Source organism: Pelophylax lessonae (assembly GCF_965119305.1).
Source record: "Pelophylax lessonae genome assembly, chromosome: 2".
NCBI classification, from domain to species: domain Eukaryota; kingdom Metazoa; phylum Chordata; class Amphibia; order Anura; family Ranidae; genus Pelophylax; species Pelophylax lessonae.
Genome location: NC_138769.1, coordinates 299787637 through 299814986, shown reverse-complemented (window position 1 = coordinate 299814986; position 27350 = coordinate 299787637). Strand labels below are relative to the sequence as shown.

The 27350-nt window shown below is 42.7% G+C and overlaps 1 protein-coding gene across 1 annotated transcript in view; it reads left to right on the top strand.

The window, feature by feature from the left end:
- DEF6 (DEF6 guanine nucleotide exchange factor) overlaps nucleotides 1-24334 on the top strand; it is a 171721-nt gene extending 147387 nt beyond the window's left edge. The window contains exons 8-11 of the mRNA XM_082247381.1: nucleotides 5009-5175; nucleotides 12107-12305; nucleotides 13888-13978; nucleotides 24104-24334. Of these exons, the coding sequence (XP_082103507.1) occupies nucleotides 5009-5175; nucleotides 12107-12305; nucleotides 13888-13978; nucleotides 24104-24255 (609 nt within the window). The 3' untranslated portion in view covers nucleotides 24256-24334. The remainder of the gene's footprint in view (nucleotides 1-5008; nucleotides 5176-12106; nucleotides 12306-13887; nucleotides 13979-24103) is intronic.
- The last annotated feature ends 3016 nt before the right edge of the window (nucleotides 24335-27350 follow it).

The following is a 27350-nucleotide window of genomic DNA, read 5'->3' as shown; positions in this document are numbered from 1 at the left end:
GACTCTCCAGGAGGAAGTCAGGTCCCTAAGGGACGTTCCGCACTCGTCTCTGCGGACGTGTATGAGATGTCTGGGATTGATGGTCTCGGCCTTCGAGGCGATTCCATTCGCCCAGTTTCACACGTGGGGTCTCCAAGCGGAGATCCTGTCCAGGTGGGACGGGCGACCTCAATCTCTGGATCTTCAAATCTCGTTGAGTCATCGCACCAGAGGAAACCTTCTGTGGTGGCTCCAGTCCCCGTTGGTGTCCGGGGGCAAGTCGTTTCGTCCGATCTCGTGGACGGTAATCACCACGGATGCCAGCCTGTCGGGCTGGGGTGGAGTTCTGGGCGTTCTGTCCGCCCAGGGGACTTGGTCGGAGGGGGAGTCTTCCCTTCCGATCAACATTCTGGAATTGCGTGCGATAAGTCTCTGTCTTCATCGCTGGACGGACCGGCTGCAGGGCTGCCCGGTTCGGGTGCAGACGGACAATGCCACGGCGGTGGCCTACATCAACCATCAAGGGGGCACCAGGAGTGCCCGAGCGGCTCGAGAAGTGGCCGACATTCTGTCTTGGGCCGAGACTCATGTCCCGGCGATAACGGCGGTTCACATTCCGGGGGTGGAGAACTGGCAGGCGGACTATCTGAGTCGCCAGACCCTGGATCAGGGGGAATGGTCTCTCCATCCGGCTGTCTTCCAGATGTTGTGCGCGAAGTGGGGTCTTCCAGATGTGGACCTGTTCGCGTCTCGTCTCAACAACAAGGTGAAGAGGTTCGTGGCAAGGACGCGCGACCCTCGGGCAGACGCGTCGGACGCGTTAGTGGCCCCGTGGCATCAGTACAGGCTGATGTACGCGTTTCCACCGATTCAGTTGCTGTCCAGGTTCCTTCGCAGGTTACACTCGGAACGCAGCACGGTGATTCTTGTGGCACCGGACTGGCCTCGCCGGTCCTGGTACGCAGACCTCGTGAATCTGGCGGTCGACGCCCCGTGGCGTCTGCCTCTTCGAGACGATCTACTGTCTCAAGGACCGATATACCATCCTGCTTTACAGTCGCTGGCTTTGACGGCCTGGCTGCTGAGACCGAGGTCCTGAAGGAGAGGGGTCTCTCTCCAGAGGTCGTTCATACTTTAATCAACGCGAGGAAGTCTTCCTCCGGGAAGGTTTATTACCGTACTTGGAAGGCCTATTTTGCCTGGTGTGAGTCCAGGGGGTTTTCACCCCGCACGTACTCGGTTTCCCGTGTGCTGTCTTTCCTTCAAACGGGTGTTGATCAGCGTTTGGCGCTGGCTACGATAAAGGGTCAGGTGTCTGCGCTGGCCGTTCTGTTTCAACGTCCCGTGGCTTCCAACTCCTTGGTTGGCACCTTTGTTCAGGGTGTGCGGCATCTGGTCCCCCCTAGGCGGGATCCTCTGCCCCCTTGGGACTTGAATCTCGTTCTATCTGTGTTACAACGTGCTCCTTTTGAACAGATCAGGGAGATCTCGTTGTCTATTTTGTCCAAAAAGGTCGCCTTTTTGGTGGCGATCACTTCGGCTCGCAGAGTGTCGGAGCTAGCGGCTTTGTCCTGCAAGTCTCCGTACCTGGTTATTCATTTGGATAAGGTGGTCTTGCGACCTAATCCTTTGTTTCTTCCGAAACGAGTTTCGGAATTCCATCTTAATGAGGATATTGTCTTGCCTTCATTGTGCGCGAAGCCTAAACATCCAAAGGAGGTGAGATTGCATTCTCTGGATGTTGTTCGGGCGATAAGGGTTTACCTTAAATCGACTGAGTCTTTTCGAAAGACGGACTCCTTGTTTGTTCTTCCAGAGGGTCCTCGGAAGGGCATGGCGGCTTCGGCCTCTACCATCGCCAAATGGATCAGGCAGACCATTGAACAGGCCTATGCTTTGCAGGGGAAGGTTCCCCCTGTGCCTGTGAAGGCGCACTCTACTAGATCTTTGAGTACGTCTTGGGCCTGTCGTCATGGGGCTTCTGTAGCCCAGGTGTGTAAGGCGGCGACCTGGTCGACCGTACACACGTTCACAAAATTCTACAAAGTAGATGTTCAGGCATCGGCGGATGCTTCCTTTGGCCGCAAGGTTCTTAGTGCGGCTGTTCCCTAGGGTCCCTTGTTGGGGACTCCTGGCTGTTGGGATAAGTTTTGTATCCCCTGTTTTTTTTGTCTTTTCCTGGGTTGTTGCTCCTGTTGAGCACTTGTTTTTCCTGTTGCCCAGCTGGTTTCCTTCCTTTGGTAAGGTTCCTTTCTTTGATGCGGAGACTGCGTTGCCTTTTCGGCGCGGATGCATTTCCCACCCCTCATGTTTGCACTGCTTTGGGACGTCCCCATATGTGACGAATATGAAGAGGCGGCGACTGTCGGAGGACGTAAGAGAAAACGGAATTTTTGTAAAATCTTACCTGTAAAATTCCTTTCTCTGAGTCCTCCGACAGTCGCCGCCCCCGCCCCTCTTTTGGGGTTTGGTTGTATACTCTACTGCTATTCCACTAAAACTGAGATATGGTTTCAGGAAGTAGGAGGGTATTGACTGAGGGGACCACCCCTTGAGGGTGGGATATGTTAAAAGCTTTATTGTTAACATATTCTGTTGCCTAGCTACTCCTTCGGAGCAAAGTCTAATACCCCATATGTGACGAATATGAAGAGGCGGCGACTGTCGGAGGACTCAGAGAAAGGAATTTTACAGGTAAGATTTTACAAAAATTCCGTTTTTCTCTGAGGTTCACTGACAGACACAGCACCCGCCCCTCTTTTAGGTTTGAGTTATTTGTTCTTCTGACACTGCTTGTTACAAACTGGAAGTCATACAGCAGGAAGTGATGGTATACCCTTTGGGACTGCCCCACTGGCGTAACCAAAAAGGTTTCTGCCTAGTCCTACTCCTGAATAGTGACAGTATAATAGCCAATGGTCTGAAGAATTGAAGCTGTGTCTGTCAGTGAACCCCAGAGAAAAGGATTTTACGGTAAGACAAAAATCCATTTTTTTCTGCTCATAAAAAGATTTTTACACAAGTTTTACACGCATGATCATCTCAAATGATGCAAGAGAAGAGAAACACAGAAGCGCCTCTTAAGTGCACACTGTTGGTTATTTATTGTAAAAGAAATATATTAAGGCAACTTTTTTAAGAATAAAACAGGTATATCATAAGTCCATCTCCAGTGAGGCAATATCAGACACCCGCGCTGTTGGTAGGTCATTCTCAGTGCCCATGCTCAGAAGTGCATTGCGATACGCCAGATGCCATGTTCCACGAGCGTTCCAGCCCTTTTATCCCAGTTCTCCTCCATACACAGCCGGATTGCGGGATCTAGATGAGCCACAGCTCAAATAGTATTTGATCTACCAACAGAATGTCTGATCTTGCCTCATCGGAGATGGACTATTGATGTGCCTGTTTTAATCTTAATTGTGAGTTGCTTTTATATATTTATTTTACAATAAATAACTTACAGTATGCACTTAGAGGTGCTTCTGTGTTTCTCTTCTCTTGTATTTTTGGAGACTGCTTCTGCTCTTGACAAAAGGCTTCCCCATTTTTACATTTTGAGTATTTGACATCCCTGTGCTCCTGTGACCCTACTTCCATTCCTGGATGGACCTAATTTATCTTTTTTTTTTATTTACTTTTTTTTTATCAAAAAAGCTAAAAATTTGGTTTCAGTAAACTGATAATTTCCACTTTCTGTCGTAAGGGAGTTAATACAAAGTTTTACATTTCATGGTCTTTGTTTCTATTTTTTATCCACCATATTTGTTTCCAATATTTGTGATTTCCTACTGTTTCATGTATGAAAGCATCTAAGGGAAGAATTCTTAGTGAGCCTATATTTCTCAATGCAAAAACACCATATTTTTAAATTGTTGTGTTTGAAAATAAAAGGAAGAATCTGATTTTTATTTATTTATTTATTTCAGGTACTTGTATAGTGCTGTCAATTTACGCAGCGCTTTTACATATACAGTGGGTACGGAAAGTATTCAGACCCCCTTAAATTTTTCACTCTTTGTTATATTGCAGTCATTTGCTAAAATCATTTAAGTTCATTCTTCTTCCTCATGAATGTACACATAGCACCACATAGAACCATCTCAAGGATGATCAGAAGAAATGGAAAGCACCTGAGTTAAATATATGAGTGTCACAGCAAAGGGTCTGAATACTTAGGACCATGTGATATTTCAGTTTTTCTTTTTTAATAAATCTGCAACAAAGTCAACAATTCTGTGTTTTTCTGCCAGTATGGGGTGCTATGTGTACATTCATGAGGAAGAAGAATGAACTTAAATGATTTTAGCAAATGGCTGCAATATAACAAAGAGTGAAAAATTTAAGGGGGTCTGAATACTTTCCGTACCCACTGTACATTGTACATTCATATCAGTCCCTGCCCTCAAGGAGCTTACAATCTAAGGTCCCTAACTCACATACATACACAGTAGGGCCAATTTTTGTATACTGGATCCAATTAACCTACTAGCATGTCTTTGGAGTCTTTGATTTGTTGCTTTTTCGCAACACAGATATTTTACTTTCAATCATTTTTATTAAAGAGTTATGTATCAAGAAGTATCACATCAAACATTACAGCACCCAGAACCCTGGAATGCATTATAAAAAACAGTGGAGAGTGAACAAAGAATAACATCCAACATGAGTAGACTAGAGTCCAAACAGTGGCATTGCAGTTCATCCCAAAGTAAAGGCTAGGCAAAAAGTAAAGGCTAGGCAAAATATAGTGTAGAGTTTTCTTTCATTCATTGAAGGAGCCAATAGGTTGCACGTGTACTCCATAGTACAAATCATTGAACAGAGAAAACATCAGGGCTCACAGCCTTATTAAATCGTAAGGCAAAGCCCTGGTAGTAGAGAAAAACAGAATAGATAGAAAGATAAAAGAAGGGAGAGAACAAAGAAATAACAAGCAACACAGATCTTTTCAAAAAAATGTTGTCATTTTTTATAAATGAGTTCCACTGCTTTTTAAATGCTCACTGTTATGTCATTTTTCCACAAGGCACGTGCTTCTATGCAGGCAGAGATGCAGCAGAAAGAGATGGAGGCTTTGCGCCAGAAACAAAGGATTCAGGAGCTGGAACAGCTGCAGGATCGCTTGCAGGAAGCTTTGGCTCAAGAAATCAAAGCACGTCACGATGAAGAGGAGTACAGACATGCACAGGCAAAGTAAATTATCACTAGCATCACTCTACACATTTTTTTTTTTTGTATTTCACAGAGAGGGTTGTTCATCAAATTACATTTCACATGTTTCCACATTAGATGCCAGTAGTGCTTAGTTGACTTCTAATTTAAAAACTGTGCAGTTAATATAAACATTTTTGGTATTTAAAGGAATAGTACAGGCAACCACACTAAAACTCAATATTCACATGTAATGAGTAATAGAAATTGATCTGTATTCTTCCAAAATGTTTTTGTACCTTATTTCTTTCAAATATTGCGCTGGTCATGTGACATTTCTTCCCCAGCTCCCTCCGTCGTTCACAGCAGCCGGGCGTGTCATTAGTCCACAGCAGCTGGGCACGTTCCTTAAGGCTCGTACACACTTGACGAAAATCGGACTAAATATCCTCCGATTTTTCTCTCTCATGCTCAGCGGTCATAACCGTTTTTAGTTGACAGTGCAAAATGTTCAAGAAATTTCTCGTCCAATTTTTTTTTTTTTTTTAGGACATTTGTTCCTAGACTTCCGGGTTGTCAGCAACTTCAGATCATGCGTGGTCTTTCGTATCCGATTTTTGCGGACGTACTGCATACACATTAAAAGAAAATTGGTCATCTGGGGACAGACGATAAAAATTTTGGTGTTTGTCCCTCCGTTTTTTTTTCGTTGGAAATGTCGGCATCGGCTGCTGAAAGTTGTGTACACACTAGCCGAAAATCGTACAATTTTACCTCGGTGTGTGTGTGTGTTATGTGCTGCATTACCCATGGGTAGTGAGCATAACATACTACCAACGTCTGCCCTCTCTCTCTCAGGAGAAGCTGCTAGCCAAAATGAGGCTATGAAGACAGAAGGAGATCATGTTTTGTGAAGGATATGAGGGATGGGGGTGGGGCTGGTCAGGACTAGCCATGCCTGTCTAAGAAAGACCAACAACAGTTTCAGGAAGTGAAAGACAGCTTGGCAAATTCAGATAAAGGGAGATAGCGTTGTCGGTGAAGAACAGGAAGAAACTGATTGTCTAGCTTAGATAAAACATTCTAAGCTAGACAATCAGCTTGCCAGAAAATGAATAATATTAAAGATATTTAACATACTATTATTTGACATATATAATTTTTGACTGGAATTACACACTGGATGCTTAGGCAGGTGCATGATTCTGCAGTGATAAGGTGTGAGCAGAATGCATAGATGCACTGTCCAGACCCCTGCCAGCAGCCTTTAAAGGTCTATGAGAGACTGACAGATGCTGCAGCTGATATGTGCCTCTTTCACTAAGGGCCTAACTTTGGAACTAAGGTCTACCCTTAGAGCCACACACTCTCCTTCCCCTTGTCCATTGAGCATTCTCTTTTTGCCCATTATAGAACCGGAAGATGATTTTGGGTTTGGCACCAAAACAAGCTAGGCTAATATAGTTGGATAGTAAAAGTTCTAGGCATCTTGTGCAGCCTGCATTACCTTCAGATGTATGTAATACCTATTTCCCTTTAAGATCTATTTTCACACAATTTATGAAAGCACAGAAAAATACATTAAAAACAGATATTTTAGTTATTCTATGCTGAATACTAGACACTAACCTAAGTGGGTGCATTGCTTTGTTAGTATAGGGTGGACTTGTGCAATGCCTACAATTTTTTTTGTGCAAAAAGATTTTCAAACATCCCTTACTAAAGCGTATTTCCTGCAGTGCCCACTTTAGATGCTCTCCTTTTTGTGCTCTTAGAAAACTACAATTTTAAAATAATAGTTGGAGACTTTGTTTTAGCCATCGTGCAGAAGGAGTGGTGCAATAACTATGCTAATGTACAGTGGTGATCGAAAGTTTGGGCACCCCAGGTAAAAATTTGTATTAATGTGCATAAAGAAGCCAAGGAACGATGGAAAAATCTCCAAAAGGCATCAAATTACAGATTAGGACATTCTTATATTATGTCAACAAAAGTTAGATTTTATTTCCACCATCGACACTTTTAAAATTACAGAAAACAAAAAAATGGCTTCTGCAAAAGTTTGGGCACCCTGCAGAATTTATAGCATGCACTGCCCCCTTTGCAAGGCTGAGACCTGCCAGTGTCATGGATTGTTCTCAATCATCCTCTGGGAAGACCAGGTGATGTCAATCTCAAAGGTTTTAAATGCCCAGACTCATCTGACCTTGCCCCAACAATCAGCACCATGGGATCTTCTAAGCAGTTGTCTAGAAAACTGAAACTGAAAATAGTTGATGCTCACAAAGCTGGAGAAGGCTATAAGAAGATAGCAAAGCGTTTTCAGATGTCAATATCCTCTGTTCGGAATATAATTAAGAAATGGCAGTCATCAGGAACAGCAAGATCTGGAAGACCAAGAAAAATATCAGACAGAACAGCTCGCAGGATTGTGAGAAAAACTATTCAAAACCCACGTTTGACTGCAAGATCCCTCCAGAAAGATCTGGCAGACAATGGAGTTGTGGTACACTATTCCACTATAAAGAGATACTTGTACAAATATGGTCTTCATGGAAGAGTCATCAGAAGAAAACCTCTTCTACGTCTTCACCACAAAAATCAGCGTTTGAACTTTGCAAATGAACATATAGACAAGCCTGATGCATTTTGGAAACAAGTTCTGTGGACCGATGAGGTTAAAATTAAACTTTTTGGCTGGAATGAGCAAAGGTACGTTTTGGAGAAGAAGGGGCACAGAATTTAATGAAAAGAACCTCTGTCCAACTGTTAAGCATAGGGGTGGATCAATCATGCTTTGGGGTTGTATTGCAGCCAGTGGCACAGGGAACATCTCACGAGTAGAAGGAAAGATTGATTCAATAAAATTTCAGCAAATTTTGGATGGTAACTTGATGCCATCTGTGAAAAAGATGAAGTTAAAGAGAGGATGGCTTCTACAAATGGATAATAATCCTAAACACACCTCAAAATCCACAGGGGATTACATCAAGAGGAGTAAACTGAAGGTTTTGCCATTGCCTTCACAATCTCCTGACCTCAACATAATTGAAAATCTATGGATAGACCTTAAAAAGAGCAGTGTGTGACAGACAGCCCAGAAATCTGAAAGAAATGGAAGACTTTTGTAAGGAAGAATGGGCAAAGATACCTCAAACAAGAATTGAAAGACTCTTGGCTGGCTACAAAAAGCGTTTACAAGCTGTGATACTTGCCAAAGGGGGCAGTACAAGATATTAACTCTGCAGGGTGCCCAAACTTTTGCAGACGCCAATTTTTTTGTTTTCTGTTATTTTGAAAGTGTAAATGATGGAAATAAAATCTAACTTTTGTTGACCTATTATAAGAATGTCTAATCTGTAATTTGATGCCTTTTGGAGATTTTTCCATTTTACCTTGGCTTCTTTATGCACATTAATACAAATTTTTACCTGTGGTGAGCAAACGTTCGATCACCACTGTACATCAAAACCCATACTATATCAAGCTTTTTTTTAATCTTACAACCCTGGGCATAATTCTTTGTAAAGTTGCACTCTCACTGTCATAGGAACAGATTGTGCCTAATATTATACTGTACTCATACTATACAGTATAAACCTTTTTAAAATCTTTGCCATTTGAAGAAAACCTGTCTCCCAGCAAAGACTATCTTCCAACTTTTTGCTATTCTACCTAATTAACCACTTCAATACTGGGCCCTTTCACTCCCTTCTTGCCTAGGCCAATTTTCAGCACTGTCGCATTTTGAATGACAACACTGTACCCATAATTTTGTTATTTTTTTTCACACAAATAGAGCTTTCTATTGGTGGTATTTGACCGCTTGCCGCCCGCCACACAAATATTTACTGCGGCGGTCAGCCCCTCACAGGCAAAGCGACGTAGTACGTCGCAAGCCTGTGAGGGTCTAGGGAGCAAGCGCGCGCCCCCGGAGGCACGTACCCACGCGGTCACGGACCCCCCCCCCCCCCGCGCGTGTGACCGGCGGTCACTCAGAGATCGTCGGTGCAGAGGGAGAAAGGCAGGCGGCTGATGTAAACAAGCCGTCTGTCATTCTCCCCGGTGTAGGAATAGTGATTATACGGTTCTACTATGTAGGACCGTTGATCACTGTTCCTACAACTCAAGCCACAGCCAATCGCAGTTAGAATCACGCCCCTAGGGACACACACCACCCCTCCCTCTCAAAAAAAGTTAACCCCTTCACTGCCAGTGTAATTTTACAGTAACCGTGCATATGTATAGCACTGATTACTGTAGAAATATCACTGGTAACCCCAAAAGTGTCAAAAATGTCAGTCAAGGGTCCAATCTGTCCGCCGCAATGTCGCAGTACCGCAAAAAAATCACAGATCGCCACCATTACGCGTTAAAAAAAAACAACAAAAATGACAAAAATCTTTCCCTTTGTTAGTAAACACTATAACTTTTGCGCAAACCAATCAAAATACGCTTTGTGCGATTTTTTTTTTTCTTTTTTTTTTTTTTACCAAACATATGTAGCATAAAACGAATTGGCCGAAAATGTTAAAAAATTTTGATTTTTAAATTTTTTGGGGGGAATTTCAAATAAAAAAATGTGAAAAATATTGTTATTTTTGCAAAATTGACGCTCTTTTTTTGTTTATAGCGCATGATCAAAAAATTGCACAGGTGATCAAATACCACCAAAAGAAAGCTCTGTTTGTGTGAAAAAAAGGATGTCAAATTCGTTTAGGTACAGCGTCGCAGGACCGCGCAATTGTCCGTTAAATTCACGCAGTGCCGAATCGCAAAATAGGCCCTGGTCAGGAAGGGGGTAAAATCTTCCGGGGCTCAAGTGGTTAATCACAAATGAAAAAGGACATTGAGAAAGAAAATGCCCTAAAGCGCCATAATATCCAGAGTAACCGAGGTATAGATTAGCACATTTTCCAAAAATTGACCAACAAAGTTCCTAATATAAACAATGAATCAAATTTATTAAATCAAAAAGGGAACAAATGGTAATAAAAAATATATAAGACCTTCCACCTTGCCACCAAAATAGACTACGTAGTCGTTAAAAACACAAACACACCATATGCATACTGCAGTCAAACACCTATGATAGTAGTAAATGAAAAATATTAGTGCATACATCCAAATATCAATACCTATATAATGAGAGGAGCGCCATAAAGCCCAGTCAATGAGTAAAGCACCCAAGAAGACCGGCGCAAACTAAAAAAGAAGCACCGTCCTCCTGCGCTTAACACCCAGACTGTACTGAGAGCCAAAAGGTGACCAGTGATGCCAAAAAGACCATAATATAATAGAGCTGAACCATACGGCATGGAAAATAAACATAACAATCTCTGACATATAGCTCATACGGTGTGTCAATAAGGCATCACTTATCATAATTGGCATATAGCAGATGCAAGATGTCTGAGAGGGAATCCAATCTGAACCATAAATGCCAAAAAAAACTCAGCCTAAAGTGGACTCAAAGCAAGATTTAATGCAGTAAGTCTGAAGATTGATCCAATGTAGCCAGTCCTCGTGCCTCGTGATACTGCACTGAGTATTATAAAGTTGGTAACAAGACTTCTGAACATTATAAACAGGTGGCCAGAGGATGGTATTACGTAAATGAATGTACTCCCCTGGTATATGCCTTAAGAAAAGTGTTACAGTACGATAGCAGTTACTCTACAGCAGTTACTCTATGGCTGTAACATATACATCCCAGTGAGAGCCATAGAGTAACTGCTATCTAAGTTATAGAGTCCACAAAATATGGTATATACAGTATATCTGAAAATGGATCATTCCTGCTTTACTGACGGGCTTTCTTGAGGCCCAAAAATGCCAGGACAGTACATAGCCCCCTTTTTGTAAAGTAAACAGTCCTACATATTTAGTAAGAGGCATGGCAGGGTTTTTGAAGTTGTATTTTTTTGTCACAATGCTTTGAAAAATGAATAATGTCACTAGTGCAGTACAGCATCATCATATAACTGGTGTGGCAGTAATCAGGGACACTGACTGGTGAAAGTATGTAAAAATAAAAAATATATATTTTTTAAAAATGTTTTTCTTTTTTATTACGTTTTCTTTTTTTTTTTTAACACACTGTGACCAGAGCAATACAGTGTTACCATAGTAATATTGTACTACTCTGAGGAAGTGATCAGGATTTTTTTTTTCACACTATGATTGCTTATACCACTGAATTTCACTGGTATAAGCAACCATTTTTATTGTATGAAACTGGTTCATTCAGTTTCTTGTGATCAGCTGTGATTGGCCACAGTGAATCACATGGTACAGATAGGCTGTGATTAGGCCAGTCTCTACCATGTGATCACTTTCACCAATCAGTTAGCAACACAGTTGTACACAATGGATGGCATGAAAAGAGGCCATTCATTGTTTACAATGGTCATGTGATCCGTTGTGATTGGTCACAGCAAACACATGGCATCTGCAGTGGCCAGGTACAGTGATCTGTCATCTGCTGTGTCCGGTGGACACAGCTGGTGACAGATCATCCAGCAGGAAGACGTGTTCCAGGAGGACGTCATATGACATCCACCCGGAACAACAAAAGTCCCACCTAGCCATCATTTGTCAATAGGCTGGGTGGGAAGTGGTTAAAACATAGGAAATAAAAGTATAAGTATCCATATCTGCAGATTACCCTCCCCCCCCCCCCCCCAAAATAAAAATAAAAACCAATAGCAAATATAAAAAAACAGCTATTAGGGGGCCCTCGGGACATGTCAGGGCCTGCACTTGAGACCCACTATATTAAGCAATATAATAGACACTTGAGACCCACTATTTTTACCAATTTGACTGCAGGGAAGGACAGGTTATTTCAGGGATATGGGGACATATTTTCTGTCAAGGTATTTCTGGTCGTAGTACTGTATTGTGATGTAGAGTATATACTTTTTTTCTATATTTATTTTCTGATGTTTATTGCCCCATTCCCCCCTGACAGACTGCTTATGCAAGAAGAGGATAAACTACAAGTCCTTCTTAGAATGCAGGAAGAGCAGGCACAGTTTGTAGAGAAAGCGCAAAGGGAAAAACAAGAGCTACAACAAGAAATGGAGATAAAGAACAAAGAACTACACGAGGCACAGCAACAGCTTGAAGATGTAAGGGAAAACAGACAAAGAGCTGACAGAGATGTACAGGTGTGTAGTCCATGAAGATTCTTAATAGTTAAGAAGGTCAAGACGTTCAGGCCTTGTTTACACGATGGTGCAGAGACGTTTTCTGCAAGGTCACAAAGAAAACAAATTGTTCTCTATGTGCCCTGTTCAAACCACAACACTAATATCACATGCAGATTTTCACTAAAACGCGCATGACAACTGATGTAAACTCTTGTCTCTGCAAGTGGCATCTGCACCTTTTTTTCCATCAGTTTTTCTGCCGATGTGGTGTGAATGAGCCCTTAAACTTCCAATTCTTGGATCCTTGATAAGGGAAAACTGTTTGTCAGCCTTTCTATGCCCTTTTAAGGGTAATAACTATTTTCTTCTACTCTGAAATGAGACTGGCCAATGTTAACATTGCATATGTGTAGTGTGCAGGTTTTACATACCATTTCATTTCAGAGTAAGAGCCTGTGTCGATGGGCTTTGGGGTTTGTGTTGATGGCATCAGTTTGCCATCAGTTTAAGTTGCTTCTAAGATCATTCATAGTAAATTGACAGGTGCATTTGACCTGCAGTCTGTCTGGCTTGCATTTGACCTGCTTCAAGTAGGTTTTGCATTACCATATATTTATATAGAATTTCAAAACCCACTTAAAGTGAACAAATGCCTTAAAGATTGCATTACTCTTATGGTCTAAAGATAAAAATAAAGCAAATGAAAGTGATTGTAAAGGTTGGGACTATATTTAAAAAAAATAAATAACATTATACTTACCTGCTCTGTGCAATGGTTTTGCACAGAGCAGCCCCAATCCTCTTCTTTTTTTTTTACGGATTCCTGGCTCCTCCCCCCGCTGAGTGCCCCCAATAGCAAGCCTTTGCTATGGGGGCCCTCGAGCAGGCTCACTCCAGAGCCACGCTCCTGTGAATGAACATTGTCTGTTCACACACAGCGCAGCTCGGCCCTGCCCCCCACTCTCTCCTCAATGGCTCCCTCTGCTATGTGAGCTAATGAAGAGAGAGAGATAACCGGGAGATCCGCTGCTCTCATGCACATCGCTGGATTGAGATAGGGCTTACGCAAGTATAAGGGTGGGTGGGGGAGCTGCACCCAGCCAAAAGGTTTTTTACATTAATTCAATTTTTTACATTAATGCATAAAATGCATTGAGATAAAAAAAAAAAAACATTATTCCTTTAGAACCACTTTAATTTGACTGCTTAAAGTGATGGTGATGCAGAGGAGAGGAGAGCTCTGAGAGCTGATTGGAGGGAAGGGACACACCTACTTCATAAAGGACAGATAAACAGAGCTGAGGCTGTCCATCACAGTCTGTGTGCTGGAGCTCCCTCCCGTCACCTTTTTTTTTCTCTTGGTGTCTGGAAAACTTGTCAGAAGTGACTCACGCAGATAGCAGAGAAACCAAGTAGCAGGCAGGAAATTACACTTATTGCTCCTAAATGAGACAAGTACTCACTATAGAGGGATATGCTTTGTTCATATTTCATGTCTGCGGTTTACAACCACTTTAAGTGAAATAGAAAACAACAGATAGGCATTTATTATTCAGATAGGTATTTTGTGTAAAACTGTATTTCTGTATGTTAAATGCAGGTGGCACAAAGGAAACTTCACCAAGCCAGTACAAATGTCAGACATTGGAATGTTCAGATGAACAGGTTAATGCATCCTATATCTCCTGGAGGTGAGTCCTCTATGTACAGTGTGCAATTTTAAATTAGCTGCATTGGGTCCCTCACTAATTTTTTTGTGAATCTGTGCTTTGCCTGTGCAGGATGACAGTGCTTGTGCAGGATGACAGTGTTGGGTCTAAGAGCAGCCAGTATCCAAGCACTAACACTCTCACATGGGAGAAAGGTTTTTGAGACCTATGATCTCCATACTCTAATGTACTGGGTGTTTCTTTTCACTCCTGACAGCCAAAGTTGCTGGGGGGGCACAAGGGAGATAAGGGCATTTTGAAATAGATGGCAGCAACAGCTCTAAAAAAATGTTGGGACAGGGCCATGTTTATCACAGTGTAGCATTCCCTCTTTTATATCTTTTAGCATTAATTATGACCTTCCAGATGTGAAAGCTGCCCATTCCAAGAGCACTAATGCACTACCATAGTATCAGAAATGCAGGCTTTGGAACTGAGAGCTGATAAAAAAACTGTAAGGTCTCTCTCCTCTTTAGTTTGGAGGACACGGCTCCCAAAGTTGCCAAAAATATTGTCAAAGTTTGATTCATCTGACTGCAGAACAGTTTCCTCTTTGCAACAGACCATTTGAAATGCGCTTTGGCCCAGAGATGATGGCAGCATTTCAGGATCATGTTCAGATATGGCTTCTTCTTTGCATGATAGAGCTTTACATTGCACTTTTGGATGGCACGGTGAACCGTGTTCACAGACAGTGATTTTTGGAAGTATTCCTGAGCCCATGCAGTGATTTCCATCACAGAATCATGCCGGTTTTTTATGCAGTCCTGTCTGAGGGCCAGAAGATCACAAGCATCCACTACTGTATTGTGTTTCGGGTTAGTCCCTTGTGCACAGAGATTTCTCCAGATTCTCAGAATCTTTTGATATTATGTACTGTAGATTATGCTATTTTTAAAAGTATTTGCAATTTTACGTTGAACATTTTTCTGAACCTGTTTGACAGTTTTTAGACTCCGCTTTTGAACCTCTGCCCATCTTTTACTTCTGAAATACTCTGACTCTCTATGGTGCTTTTTTTTGCCCAGTCATGTTACTGACCTGTTGTTAAATAACCTAATTTGTTCCAAAATGTCCTATCAGCCCTTCTTTGTTTATTGTGCTGCCATCAATTTAAGTTTTTAAAAAAACTGGTACATTTTCTTAGTTTAAACATTTGATATACTGTATGTTTTCTATTTTCCATCGTGAATAAAAGGTGGGTTTATGAGATTTGCAAATCATTGCATTCTGTTTCTATTGAAACATCTATCTATCGATTTTCCCCGAAAATAAGCCCGGGTCTTATATTAATTTTGGCATGAATAGACACAGTGGGGCTTATTTTCGGGGTTGGTCTTAGCTGTAATGTGCTGTCTTCCCTTCCCTCTCTGCCTGCCAGGAATCCAGTGTGAACCTAGTTTAGTGTATAAAAAAACCTAGAATCCACTTTATTACTGTTTTATATACTGTCCAGTGTGTGTTTTTGTAATAGAATAGTGTGAAATACCTTTGTTACATCGCCGCTCTGTGCTCAGCTAATCTCCCACTCTCTCCGGTCTTTCTCCTCTCATACCGGTAGCTGTCAGAGGGGGATCTCAGCCCCTCCCCTCTGCAGTGTACATGGAAGCGCCGGGTATTAGATTAGAATAGTGGGAAATACCTTTGTTACATCGCCGCTCCGGGCTCAGGTGATCTGCCGCTGCTCTTCCTTTTCTTCTCCCCCACTGACAGCTGGGGGTCACAGAAGCGCTAGCAGCGCTGTAACGAAGGTATTTCACACAATTCTAATCTAATACCCGGCGCTTCTGTGTACACTGCAGAGGGGAGGGGCTGAGATCCCCATCTGACAGCTATGAGAGGAGAACAGAGCGCGGAATTAGCTGAGCGGGGATCAGGGATGTAACAAAGGTATTTCACACTATTAGATTACAAAAACACACATTGGACATTATATAAAACACTAATAAAGTGCATGCTAGAATTTTAGATACACTAAACTCTGGCTTATTTTCAGGGTAGGGCTTATATTGCAGCCCTCCCCGAAAATATCAGTAGGTCTTACTTTCAGAGTAGGTCTTACTTTTGGGGAAACACGGTATATAGATTTTGTACAGATTTCCAACTTTTTTTGGAGTTGTATAGATCTGCTGGGGCAGGCCAGGACTTTAATTTATTATTGGGAACTGCAGTGCGAAAGATTACTCTGCCTGCACCAGAAAGTGATTAAATTGTACCCTGGACCCTTGCTGAACAAATGAGACCAGGGAATTTTTTTTTTTAATTGCTGCAGACTCTTTTAGAAGTTGATTAGTGTACACTTGTGTTGCCTTCTGAAGAGAAATTCATGGTAAATCGCTTTTCAGAGCTCCTTTGACAGGCAGTGGGGATACATTATATTGCTCCTTTGAAAATAAACGTATGCGCTAAAATAAGGTATACGACGTCCTAGATCTAAAAGATGAATAGATAAAAGCAACCGTGGAACACCACGGAGAGAGCAGCCGATTTGATAGTGTCACCACATATCCCAATGATTTTTAAAAACCAGAAATCAGCGCTCAACTCCTTGATGAGATGAACCACTCTAACTACCTAAAAAACGTAGAACACAATAGGATATTTCTACAATTGTTAGTTATAACCTCATTTAAAGTCCCAACCCTCTCTTCACATATTTATATGTCCCACTCTTCTTTTGGGCTGAGATCCGTGCACTTGCGGCTGTACCTTCAAAAAAATTTAGACCGGGCCTTGCAGCCTGCTAGGCCATGTGGTCAGCTTAGCGCCTCCCTTGGAAGGGGTGGCACTGTTAGGGGTGCTTCATTTTTAATGACAGCCTTGCCGCCATTTTTGTGTGGGGCACCTGCCCCTTTTAGCGCTGCGGGACCATCAGGTTACACTGCCTGCGCGTTACGGTGGGCGGCCCCTTTTAAGAGGGCTATTTCCTATTATGCCTTCTATTGAGGACTCAGAGGGTGACCCCCTTGTTTTTTTGCGGGGTCCAGTAGGTGGTCCATTTGTGGGCCCTTGGTTGGTGTCCTCTTCGCGGGATCGTAGTTGGCAACCCCCCCTGATTGTTATGTTTTCCGGGTGAGCATAGTATATAGTGAACCTACTGGGTCTGTGTCCACGCACCCCGAGTTCTCAGATTATGAGGATGATTCCTCTGCTCCTATAGCAGTGCATAAAAAGGCGCTGGTAGATGCACTGTTTTTGTCAGTATGTGACACTTTAAAAAAGGAGGTTGCGGCTGATGCTGCGTCAGAGGCGCCGGTCCCGTTTGGCACCCACAGCCCCTCCAAAGTGGCGAGGATGTTCCCTTTTCAGCTTGCTTTGACAACACGGTCACAAAACAGTGGGGTTGTCCAAAACGCAGTGGTTCCTAAGCGCTTTTTTTGCTTACGGTGTCTGTATGAGGATTAACTGTCCTAAAAGTGGACGGTCCCACTTGTAGTGGACTCATTGGTTTCCAGGTTAAATAAAGCTACCTTCATTCCGGTTGAGGAGTCCCCGGCCTTTAAATATCCAGCTGAAAGGAGGGCGGAGGCTCTGGCCCACCATATGTTCGCTGTGGCTGGTTTGGCACTTAGGCCGGTATTTACTATTTCCCTGGGGTCGCAAGCTTTGAGTGGGCTAAACTTTTACGCCGCGACCTGGGGGGGAAACAGCTTCCTTCTGTCTTGGATGCGGCTCCTGTGATTTCTAGACTGTCTGTATCAGCAGTGGTCCTTTGGCGTATTATCTGGCTGAAATGCTGGTCTACAGACCAGACTTCTAAGAAAGCCTTATCTGATCTCCCCTTGTAGGGGATTGCCTGTTCGGAGCTTTCTTGGATGACTTTGTTAAGGGTCTCACAGGGGGGGAAGAGTACTCTTCTTCCGCAGGCTACCAAGGGCAAGGAGCCCCATCGTAGACGTGGGCCATTCTCCTCGGCTCAGAAGAGGTTTTTTCATCCCTCAGCGCCTCAAGACAAGGGATCAAAAGTCAGGGCCTCCACCAGAGGTTCCAAGAGGACCTGGTCTAGCAAACCACGTCTTCTAGACATGCAGACAAGTTACCGCCCCCTTCCGCGTCATCACGTTCATGCGGCCGGCCCGCCCTCCAGTGACGCTTCCGCTGCCTGATTGGTTGTAATATCCCGGCTGTTGCTGCTGGCCAGTCACAGTCTCAGGGCAAACCGCGGCCGGCCCTCCCCGCTGCCTGATTGGTTCATCTCCTCGGCTGCTGCTGGCCAGTGACAGTAAGGGCAAACTGCGGACCCGGAAGGACACCTACCAGTCCTATACGCTTACACCAATGTAAAATCTATGTCAATAAAATTACTAAGCATCCAATCCACTGAGTGGCACCTTTCTGTTAACTCTTTTCTGCCTGTTTGTGGGACTGTAGGCTCGGCCTAAGAGTAGTAAGCGCCGAATTTTGTGCATTTAACTGTGCCATCCATATCACAGTGTCCAGCTGCACCTTCATGACTGCCTGAACTGCTTTATTCCAGCTAGCAGGAGCACCCATTTACTGTTCTTTCTCGAAGAGTAAAGGCCCGTACACACGTACCGATTGTCGGCCGTAAATATTCGGCCGACGACCGATTGGCCGATTGTAGGCTTGTTAGTATGATGCTTCCGACAGCGCATTCTCGGCCGAACAGAATCTGTCGTGCAAGCATTAAAATTTTTGTTGGCCAACACCAGAACGGCCGATTGTTCGCCAGTCAGTACAGATTTCGGCCGACAGACAGCAGATTTGCAAGACTGGGCATGCTCAGAAAAGAAAAAAGACAAGGAAAGTTAACCATCACATGACATCACTTCTGCAGTCGGCTGTTGTTGGCCGACAAAATTTGTGTGCAGTCTTTTGCACTTTTCAACAGACAAGACAGCCCTCGGACAAAAGACGGCCGATCGTTCGGCCGACGATCGGTACGTGTGTACGGGGCTTTAGTGCCGCATTTGTGCATCAGATCTGTGCCATCCATACCAGTCCGCCTGCACCTCCATGACTGTGGCTTGGGCCTAAAAGAGTAAGTGCTGCATTTTGTGCATCTGACTGTGCCATCCATACCAGTCCGCCTGCACCTCCATCATGACTGCCTGAACTGATGCTTTATCCCCAAGCAGGAGCGGCCATTAATCTTTACCCAGTTACAGTATATTGGTCAAATTACAACAGGGGTAACAGTTTCAGCTAAAGTTAGTGTGTTCACAGTGTTACAGCAATGCCAGGGAAATGCAGCTTTAAAAATGTATGGCTTCATGATGAAAAGTATGAGAGGTGGCTGGAGAAAGATCAGGACCCAGGACGTGCTAAATGTACAGTGTGTGTCGTAAAACTTTGACATTTCGAACATGGGAGAGGCAGCGCTGTCTAGCCACGCTAAAGGTGCAAAGCACCAGTCTGCAGCTGCGTGCTCGACAGCTTCCAATTCGATCGCTGGCTTTTTCACCCGTGCGCCTGAAGTGACACCGGCTCCCAGCTGAGGCAGCGGTGCTTCCATCTCATCCACTGTAAAACAAGGGATAATTTTGAGGAGTCACTCTGTATCCAGAATCAAAACCCTAACTGCAGAGGTACTGTACAATACAAAGCTTGTCATTTATTTTGGTAAAAATATGCTGGGTGTGACATGGATTTTCTTCTTATTTATCATGTATATGTAGACATTTATATTTACTTGAAGTCATGGAAAAGTCATGGAATTTTATTGGTAAAAATGTGTATGAACCCTGGCTTTTTTCCCACCCCTTATGTTTAACACTGCTTTGGGACATCCCAAGGGTTAAGAAGAATCAGGAACTGTGTCCAAATATGAATGAAAGAGAAAATAGGATTTTTGAATTACCATAAAATCCATTTCTCTGATGTTCATTGACGGACACAGCACCCACCCCTCTGTGGAGTTGGGTTTCTTCTGACACTGCTTGTAACAAAACTGAGTGTCTATAGCTGAGAGTCGGTATATACCCCCTGGGACTGCCCATAGGCGTAGTCAAGCTTTTTCCTGCCTAGTGTCCTACTCCTGTAGGGAGCAGTATAACCCAATGGTTAAGAAGAATTGGGAGCTGTGTCCATCAATGAACACCAGAGAAATGGATTTTACGGTAAGTCAAAAATCTCATTTTTTTTTTGCAGGTAATAAAATGTGCATTTGCATTTATTTGCATTTTATTTGCATTTATTTATTTTTTGTTGCAGGAGGCTGTAAGGCACTGCACCAGAGATCAGCAGATCGTCACTGGTGCTATGCAGGTCTCATGTGCCTCTGTCAGTGTATTGGCTTGCTCGTACCTCTTCCGAGGAAGCAGATACATTCTGACAGAAAGACTCCATGAACAACCACAGTGCTCACAGCATCATGGTAGTTCACTGAAAACTACAAGAAGACCGCTGCAAAGGCTGCCGGACCTTGTAGTTTACCATTCAAAGGAGACTTCGTTTTTTTTTTTTAATTGTTACAGCTAGCAGGGTTGTGGTAGAGAATATCCCTGCTAGCTGCCACGGCGAGGATAAATCTGTTTGTAACATGTTACATGTTACACCCTGAATGTTTAAAATGTTACAAATGGTGAACTTATCCTTTAGGCCCTGTTCACATTGGGCGCATCCGTTTTGACAGACTTCGCTTGTTTAGCGTGGATCGCTCCGCTGATCCCTGCTGAGCAGGCGGGTGACAGGTCTGTCTCTGCACACTGTGCAAAGATGGACCTATCAGACTCCCGCTCTCCACTATGGGGAGATTGAATGAAAATGGACCGCCTGTCCGGATCCCATGCGATCCAACCCGCTAGACGGATGGCAAACGTATCGCCATACGCCTGTTTTCAGCAGATCTTATCAGATCGGATGCCAGGCAGGTGTCAGCGGACACATGTCCACTGACATCCTCCTCCCCATATAGGGGAATGGGTGGCTTTATCAGCCTGTCCGTTTTTCAGGCGGACCTGATCGGTCCGATCGTTTGAAAAGGGCCTTAAGAATGAATAAAACTAAAACAAATAATATTAACTCTTCAGTAACAAAATAGGTTCAGTTTAAAAGTCCTAAAAGTAAACCTGTGCTTTGTCCATGCAGCACAAAGTAGTATCTAAGATTAATTGCTGCCCTCCTTGGCTTCACATATTTTTTTTCTTAAAGTGGTACATTTTCTCAGTTTTTACCATTTGATGGGTTTTATATATTTTTTTTGTTGTGAGTAAAATATGGGTTTATTACATCTGCAAATCATTGCATTCTGTTTTTATGTAAATTTTACACAGCATCCCAACTTTTTTGGAATTTGGGTTGTATATTGTGATATTGCCTTTTCCAATGAGCTCAGACCAGTACTGTTAAGGCTGGATGGCTCACTTTTTATTAAAAAGAAAGTAAAGTCCAAGAAAATGAACTGCTGCATTTGCAAGGGTTTCCACCTTTGACACGAAAACAAATGTCATTAAAGTAGAATTTTATAGGAAAAATTTTTTTTTGGGCTAGAGTAAGGGAGGGTTACAACCCCAGTCAGATTTTTTTTCACTATCTGTGTCCTATTGGGGAGATTTCTGTCCTTGGGGACCCCCAGGTCACCAGAACTAGTGTACCCATTGGAAGATTTCTTCTCTATTACTTTTCTGGGGACAATCCAAATTTGGGACTTTCTTTTTCTTTTACTTTCGATGATAATGGTAAACAAAACCAACAGAGCGGGTTAGACTCGATTCACACTAGAGCGACTTGTCAGGCGACTCGTCAGCCTGACAAGTCGCGGTCCCTCGCAGTCCATTGACTCCTACAGGACCCGTTCTAATAGGAGCAACACAAGTCGCTCCGACTTAGAAAAAGGGTCCTGTACTACTTCGGGGCGACCTCGGAGCGACTTGCATAGACATTCATTATATGAAGTCCGTACAAGTCGCGGTGCACGGGACTGACAAGTAGTCAGAGTCGTGTCGCCATAGTGTGAACCGACTCTAAATCTCCTTTATAGGGGCATAGACAGCAATAAAAACTCACCTTTTCTAATCCCTATGCACCCTATCCAAAACCTAAAAAAAAATGTTGTCTCGTTATACTTTAAGCCTCCTGGCTTGCTCTCACAGCACCACTATTCAGGTCTTAAATATTGACCTCTGGTCTGATCTTTAGACTGCCTTACAGTACCTACTGTGCTTCTGTGCAACATCTGCACCTCTCTTCACACTCTGGCCCTCAGGCTTAGGGCCCCCCTCTGTTCCCTCCCAGACTTGTGTGTGTGTGTGGTTTTGTTTCTATGTTGGTTGAACTGAATGGACTAGTGTATTTTTTCAACAAGATTAACTATGTAACTTCACTGTACGGTGCAGACACACATCTCTGGCTGCTCACTTGCAGCCTCACCAACCCCTGGAAAGGAGTGCAGCCCTGACCTGCTGATATGCCATTGGTATAACGGTTGTACATACCTGCACACTCCATTAGCCTATCGGTCTCCAGCAAAACCTGACACAGGTTTGGAGGCTCTTTCCCTAGCAAAGCTTTTGGAAGCCTCTGGACTCCAGACCCTTATCCAGGAATCACAAAACCTGGAGAAAGATGGAAAACCAACTTTCTCTGCTCATTCTGGAGCCCCTAACTCTGCAACTTTGAAAACCCCGTGTCACTTTTGTCCTTTCTTCCACAGAGGCAGGGCCTAGAGCTTTTCTTTTCTTTTTTTGCACAGGAGCTACAACCATTAGCAGCTGCTGGGTTTTTATTTAAAAAGTGTTGCATAGAAATGAGTGCAAGTATCTTCTCTGATATTTGAATGTTTATTTGTGGAAGAGGGAAATTTGTTCTGAATTCCTTTATTTTCTGAAGTATTTTTGGTTTGTCTTTCCATGATTTGTTGGCAAAGGTGTAGCCTGAAAACATATTTCATGCAGGCCAAGCAAACTAGTAAGCCCCAACACAGATCATATACACTGCTTCTGCAACCAGTAATTTTTATGTGGAATAATAAGTGAACAGCATTTTAATAGGTCAGCATTATGTGGGTTTTCACTTTGTGACTGAAAGCAGTGTGTTGTCTGTGTTGCCTGAATAAACCACTTGGATTCTTTTTTAAATGTAAAAACAAATACATCAGTTTACCTTTTTTGGTGCAGCAAACACATGCAGGGGAAAGAGGAGTCTGAAACACTACCTTAGGACAACAAGGAGAAAAACGCCTTAACCACTTGCAGACCACATGCCCGCAATGTACTGCGGATCGGTGGCCTGCACAGACAAAGCAATTTACTGGTACGTCACTGCCTGTTTCCAGGTTGAGGGTGTGTTGTGCGCCCCCCTGCCGACACCTGATGTGATTGTAGACATCGGGAGTCGGTCAGCAAGTCCCGGACAATGATTCTTGGACTAGACCAGCTGATCATCTGTGTCCAATCACTGCCCAGGGCCCTGTGTTGACAATCAACATAGGGCTCTGTACAGAGTGAACAATCTCTCTATTCTTATCCCTGCAAAGCAGGAATAGGAAACAGATCTTTTGTAAAAAAGCAGCACGCATTACACAAATTACACATTGTTAGGCACACATTTACCCCTTGATTACCCAAGATGGTAACCACTTCCCAGCCAGTATCATTAGTACAGTGACAGTGTATAGTATTAGCACTGATCTCTGTATTAGTATCACTAGAGATGTCAATGTCAGTCAGTTCCCACAGTGTTGGATTGTCTCTCACACTATCGCAGTCCCATTATAAGTTGCTGATCACTGCCATTAGTTGTATGAGAAATAAAAATTCCAGTATATATACTATAGTTTTTACACGCTATAACTTTAATGAAAAACAATCAATATATCCTTATTGGGATTTTTTTTATTGAATATGTTTTATAGCAGAAAGTAAAAAATATTGATTTTCAAAAGTCTCTGTCTTTTTTTCGTTTACATAATAGAAAACCCAGCAGTGATCAAATACCACCAAAAAAATGCTCTATTTGTGTGAAGAAATTATATAAATTTTGTTTGGTTACAGCATTGCATGACCGGGCAATTACCAGTTAAAGTAGCGCAGTGCTAAATAGCAAAAAATGGCCTGGTCATGAAGGGGGTAAAACCTTCCAGAGCTGAGGTGATTAACTACAATTACGAATACCTTTCATTCTTACAATGTGTTTTTATTTGACCAGAAAAACGCACAGCATCTGCTGGTGGATTTCAGGGATTATGGGGCCCAAGTCTAATTCGCCGAGACTCATCTATTAAGAGACTGCAGATGTTAGCCGAGAAAGAAACCCCTCAAAGTACCGGAGACCAATTGGAAAATTCAGTAAACCTATGAGATAATCTGTCAACTACTGAGATTGTTGTAGTTTGTGTGTATAGATAAAGAAACGATTATGTATATTTTTAAAAAAAGAAAAAAAGTCATTTTGATATCAGTGTATTGCAATAGTTACTTTTTATTCATGCTAATGAGGTTCTTTGTAACTATTAAAACATAAAATCTCAGTCTCGTGTCATTGGCTTTATTACAAGCTTGTTATAGGTAATCAGGAATTAAATTTAAAAAAAAAGTGAAGATATATAGATATGCCGTGGTGCAAGTAAAGAAAGTAAACATGCTGTACATCTTTTAAAGTCCTATTGCACAATTTCCTTTCTATTGTACTTCCAGTTACTGCAAAGAGGATCTTTTTTCCTTCTCTTTTTAGTAATGAGCAGAGTAATATATACGAGAGCCAAAATTAGTTTGGTAATTTCCTTGTCAAATTCATGAACTTAAAGGAAACAGATTCTTATCAAGTTGTTTATGGTGTGGGGCGTTAAAACCCTAAGGCTTCAATCACACCATGTGCAGAGACCGCGGTTTTTCTGCACACCTTCTGCAAGGGCACAAAAAAAAAAAAAAATTATTCTCCATGTGCCCTGTTCACACCACAAAACTGGTATCATGTGCAGATTTTTTCTATGCAGGAATCTGCAATTTGTATAACTCACTAAAACACACATGAAACTGATGGAAACTCGTGTCTCTGCAAGTAAAATCTGAGTGTCAGTTTCCATCAGTTTTTCTGCACGTATTGGTGTGAACGAGCCCTAAAAGGATTTCTATTTTTATTCCTTTTACTAGAATTCCTGGCAGCATTTAAATTGAAGAGGGGAAATAGGGCGTAGTGTGAAATTTGAGGAAATATCTGCAGAATTTTTAAGACTTTGGTTCGTTCAATTTTGCATACACATTCTAAGGACGAGCATAACAGTATACACAGGAAGAGCAGTGCTCGACCATCCAGACTGTCAGGACTGGATTACCGGTTGGTTGGAGGAATATCACACCCCACAGAGCCGTCTTTCCAACAAGAAGACGCCAAAATCATCCAAAAAAATGAATCCTTTGTTGGCTACTTAATGTAATTCAATGGAAGGGCAGGCTTACATGTTTAGGCTAGAAAGCCTTAGTCATATAGCACAGCCCATGACACACCAAGCATACATTTATACAAATATACTACAATTCCCTACCACCAAAAAGGTGGGGAGAAACAAGTGAACAGAATTAAAGCAATTAGTAAACTCACAAAATTTCATTTTTTCAAAACAGGTATAGGTATATCCAAAAAAGTCAAAGATATAAGAATTAGGCACTTAAATGTTATAAAGCATTGTTATTTTGATGTCAAATTTTGATTTAGTTTTAGTCAGTCTTTTGACTAAAATGTCTTTTTAGTTCTAGTCGTATTTTAGTCATCTGACTTGATTTAGTCGTATTTTATTCAACTAAAATTGAATGGGTTTAGTTTAATTGTAATGCATTATTCAAGCATTTCTCTAGAATTGCCAAACTGAAGTAAAAATCGAATAGCACGTCATTATTTATGTTAATAAAGTGGTTATAAAACCTTGTTTTTTTTTTTCATAAAAATAACAAACATGCTAATACTTACCTGCTCTGTGCAATGGTATTGCACAGAGCAGCCCTGATTTTCTTTTTCTGGGACCCCCCCCGGCGCTCCAGGCCTCTTCTCACCCACTCCTGAGCCCTGCTGCTACGTTGATTGACACAGAAAGCAGGACTTGGCCCAGCCCCCCACTCCCATGTCACTGGATTTGATTAACAGCAGTGGGAGCCAATTGCTCCCGCTGCTACCAATCTGTCGAGTGACAACGATGGGAGCCACTGTGCTCGTGCACACTGCTGGATCGGATGGGGCTCAGGTAAGGAAAGAGGGGGGGTGAGTTTTTTTACCTTAATGCATATGCATTAACCACTTCTGGACCAGAAGGATTTGCCCCCTTAATGAACAGCCCATTTTTTGCAATTTGGCACTGCCTTACTTTAACGGACAATTGCGTGGTCGTGCGACGCTGTACCCAAATAAATGTGATGTCCTTTTTTTCCCATAAATAGAGCTTTCTTTTGGTGGTATTTGATCATCTGTGCCATTTTTGCTCTATAAACAAAAAAAGAGCGACAATTATGAAAAAAAAACAACAATATTTTTCACTTGTATAACATTCCATTAAAAAATCGTAATAAGTGTATTTTGATTGGTTTGCGCACAAGTTATCGAGTCTAAAAACTACGGGAAAGATTTATGTGATTTTTCTTTCTTTACTATTAATGGCGGCGATCTGCGATTATTAGCAGGACTGCGACATTGCGGCGGACAGATTGGACCCCTAGCTGACATTTTTGACACTTATGGGGGGACCAGTGACATTACTATAGTAATCAGTGCTAACAATATGTACTGTTACTGTAATAATGACACTGGCAGGGAAGGGGTTAACACTGTGGGTGATCAAGGGATTAAATATGAGCCTAGGGGAGTGATTCTAACTGTAAGGGGATGGGGCTTGTGAAATGATCACAGAGACCTGTGATGTTACATAGAAGGATCACAGGCACTCTGTGGTCATTCGAGAGAGAAGAACGGTCAGCTGTGTTTACAACAGCTGACCGTTCTTCTCTCTCAGCTGGGAGCAATCGGCAATCGCGGGTGGCCGGCGGCAATCGGAGCCGCCTGCCCCATGCATCGGAGTAACCGCTGCCGAGTGGGGGCAGGAGCGCGCCGGTGGCGGTGCGTGCTCCCCCCCCCCCCGACGCGCGACCGACGTGTACTTACGTCGGTTCGCGCAGGAGGGGCTGCCTTGCCGCAGTATAACTGCGACTGGCGGTCCTTAACCGGTTAAGGTAAAAAACCTTAAGGCTTTAGAACCACTTTAAGGTTTGAACATGCACCACAGACAGATTTAGCCATTTTGATATATAATGTCTTTATAAATAAAACCAAGTTTCATAAACAAACAAAAATATTGCTTTTTGACAAACAGAAGTGCAACTTTAAAGTGTGTATGTATATATATATATATATATATGTGAAGAAAAAAAAAGCTGTAAACTCTATTGGCTGTAATCCCATTGCACATATT